Source organism: Condylura cristata, unplaced genomic scaffold, assembly GCF_000260355.1.
Source record: "Condylura cristata isolate star-nosed mole 26May11 unplaced genomic scaffold, ConCri1.0 scaffold00006, whole genome shotgun sequence".
NCBI lineage: Eukaryota > Metazoa > Chordata > Mammalia > Eulipotyphla > Talpidae > Condylura > Condylura cristata.
In genome coordinates, this window is record NW_004567107.1 from 732,796 (window position 1) to 734,969 (window position 2,174).

The 2,174-nt window shown below is 69.1% G+C and overlaps 1 protein-coding gene across 1 annotated transcript in view; it reads right to left on the reverse strand.

Moving 5' to 3' along the window:
- INPP5E (inositol polyphosphate-5-phosphatase, 72 kDa) overlaps positions 1-2,174 on the reverse strand; it is a 27,338-nt gene that overhangs the window by 22,321 nt on the left and 2,843 nt on the right. The window contains exon 3 of the mRNA XM_012721176.1: positions 1,991-2,141. Within this exon, the coding sequence (XP_012576630.1) occupies positions 1,991-2,141 (151 nt within the window). The remainder of the gene's footprint in view (positions 1-1,990; positions 2,142-2,174) is intronic.

Below are 2,174 nucleotides of genomic sequence, written 5' to 3' on the forward strand. Positions count from 1 at the left end.
CAAGGCCCTGGCTGCGCGCAGCGAAGCTTTAGAAGGTAGAAGAAAGTGACCTCACATCACCTGAATCCTGGGGGCCCCGCCCCCGCCCAGAGCCCCTTGCGGCCCGGCGGCGCCCCCTGCTGGTGCAGTCGCCAGCTGCGCGCCTGCCTGGCTCCGAGTCTGGGTGCCCGCTGCCCCCAGTCTCCTGGGAATTGCCCTCGTTCAGAAAGAGCCACACGCAATACTTCCCACACACCCCGATTTCAGGTCTCAAGAGCAAGGCCAGTTTCAGACGCGCCCTCCACCTCTCTGAAGGGGAGGACGGGCGCCAGGGGCTGCAGACGAAGCACGCGGCCTCTCCGCCTGACCTGCCTGCCCCACGTCTGACCCTGCTGCGCTCCGGCCCCACAGGCCCCAGAGGGAACAAAGCCTGGAAGGAAACCCAACACGGCCACAGCAGGGCCGCCCTGGGGGCGAGGGGGCGCTGAGAGGATCAAGCCACCGCTCCGGGCGGGAGAGACCCCAGGGCGCAGCAGGCCCCGCCTGTGCCCCACTGCCCCTCAGCAGTGGGTTGCAGTGGACCCCCCTGCTCCGCCCCCCACTCTGTCTCTGGGGAGTCTTCACTCCCCACACCTCCGGCCTGCACCCCCGTTCTCGTACGCGTAAATGGGTCAGTCTTCAAAAAGAAACGACCAATAGACTGACTAGAAGGCCATGGCCCTTTCAGAGAAAAGAAGGGGCCTGGTCTCTCATCAAGCGCACGAAGCAAGCCCAGAGGGTCGCGGGGCCTCTTAAGGCGGAGTCCAGGTGCCGCTGTTGACAGCGTGCTGGGGTACGGCCCCCACGCGCTGGCCACTCGAGGACGGAAGCCCAGGGGAGGCTCGGGCAGGGCGAGCTCAGCCGCCAGAAAGCTGTGGGGAGCACGGGCTTCCCGCTGGTGACCCTCGGCCAGACCTTGCCGCGAGGAAGCTGAGGGCACGGGCCTGGGGGCTCGTCCTGGGCAGGGCGGCAGCGGGGATGGCGCAGTGTCCCGCGGCCACCCTGGGTGGGCGTGGCGCGGCCAGGGCCCAGGGCTGGCCTCGAGCCCATTCATGGCGAGCCGCAGAGGGCCGCTCGCTGGCTCATGCCCGAACGCTGTTCTCGTGGAAACGGCGATTTCCTCAGCTCGAGACTTCAGAGCAGCTCATGGCCGACACCGGCACACCCCACAGTCTCCCCTCAAACAGCCTCTCGGTCCTGGCACAGGAACGTCAGTCTTGTGATCGTTGTCTCTAGCTCACGGCAGAAACAACACACGCTAACTGCTGGGAAGCAGCCGCAGCCTCGGGTGTCTACTGCACGACCGGCGGGCAGCTCCGACACCGGCTCAGGAAGATGGTCAGTCGCAAACTGGCCCTTCCGCTCGCGGCTCGGAGTCAGGCTGCCCACTCTGGCTCCGGCTGAGCCGTGCACCCACGACGCCCCGCCTCCCTCCCAGGCACCTGCGTGTCTACCGCCGCCTCCCACCCGCGCCCCACCCGGCCAGCGACGACCGGACCAGCCTCTGGGGCGCTAGTGCAGAGACACCGTGAACCCCAGCTTCCCTAAGAGCAACATGCTCGCAGACGGTGCAGGAAGGGAAGGAAGGGTCAAAACCCTGCGCAAGGCGCCCAGCCCCGCGGACACCCTGCCACTCCGGAAGCACGGCAGGGCCAGCAGTGCCCGTCCCACTGCCCTGTGGGTCAGCACCCAGCGGACAGCCCCAGGGGACCTAGAGGGAGGAGCAAGCGCCCTGGAGCCTGACGGCGCCTCTGGCCCTCTGAGGAGGGAGTGGCCGGTGCTAACACCTGCGGGGGCGGGAGCAGAGCCGCCGGTGGGCGGGCCGAGGCTGGGAACCAGGGCGCCCGGGAAGCGGCCTCCACCACCGCGGGTGAAGCAGCCCGAGCTGAGGCGAGGAGCTGCGCGGTGGCCGCCACCAAGCCGCACCGCGCAGGGCACAGGGCACACGCCGGCCTTGCAGCGCCGTGGTCACCTTGCCACCAAGTGACCAATGGACTCGGCGCTGCGCCTGGTCCAAAGGGCCCCATCTGGCCGGCGGCGGGGCTCGGACTCTCGGAGCCGGCCGGGGCGGGACCCGGGCGCAGAGGGCACGCCGAGCCCAGGCACCTCCCAGATGTTCCCTCCTGGACGGACAGGTCTGCTCCGCTGGCCCGCCC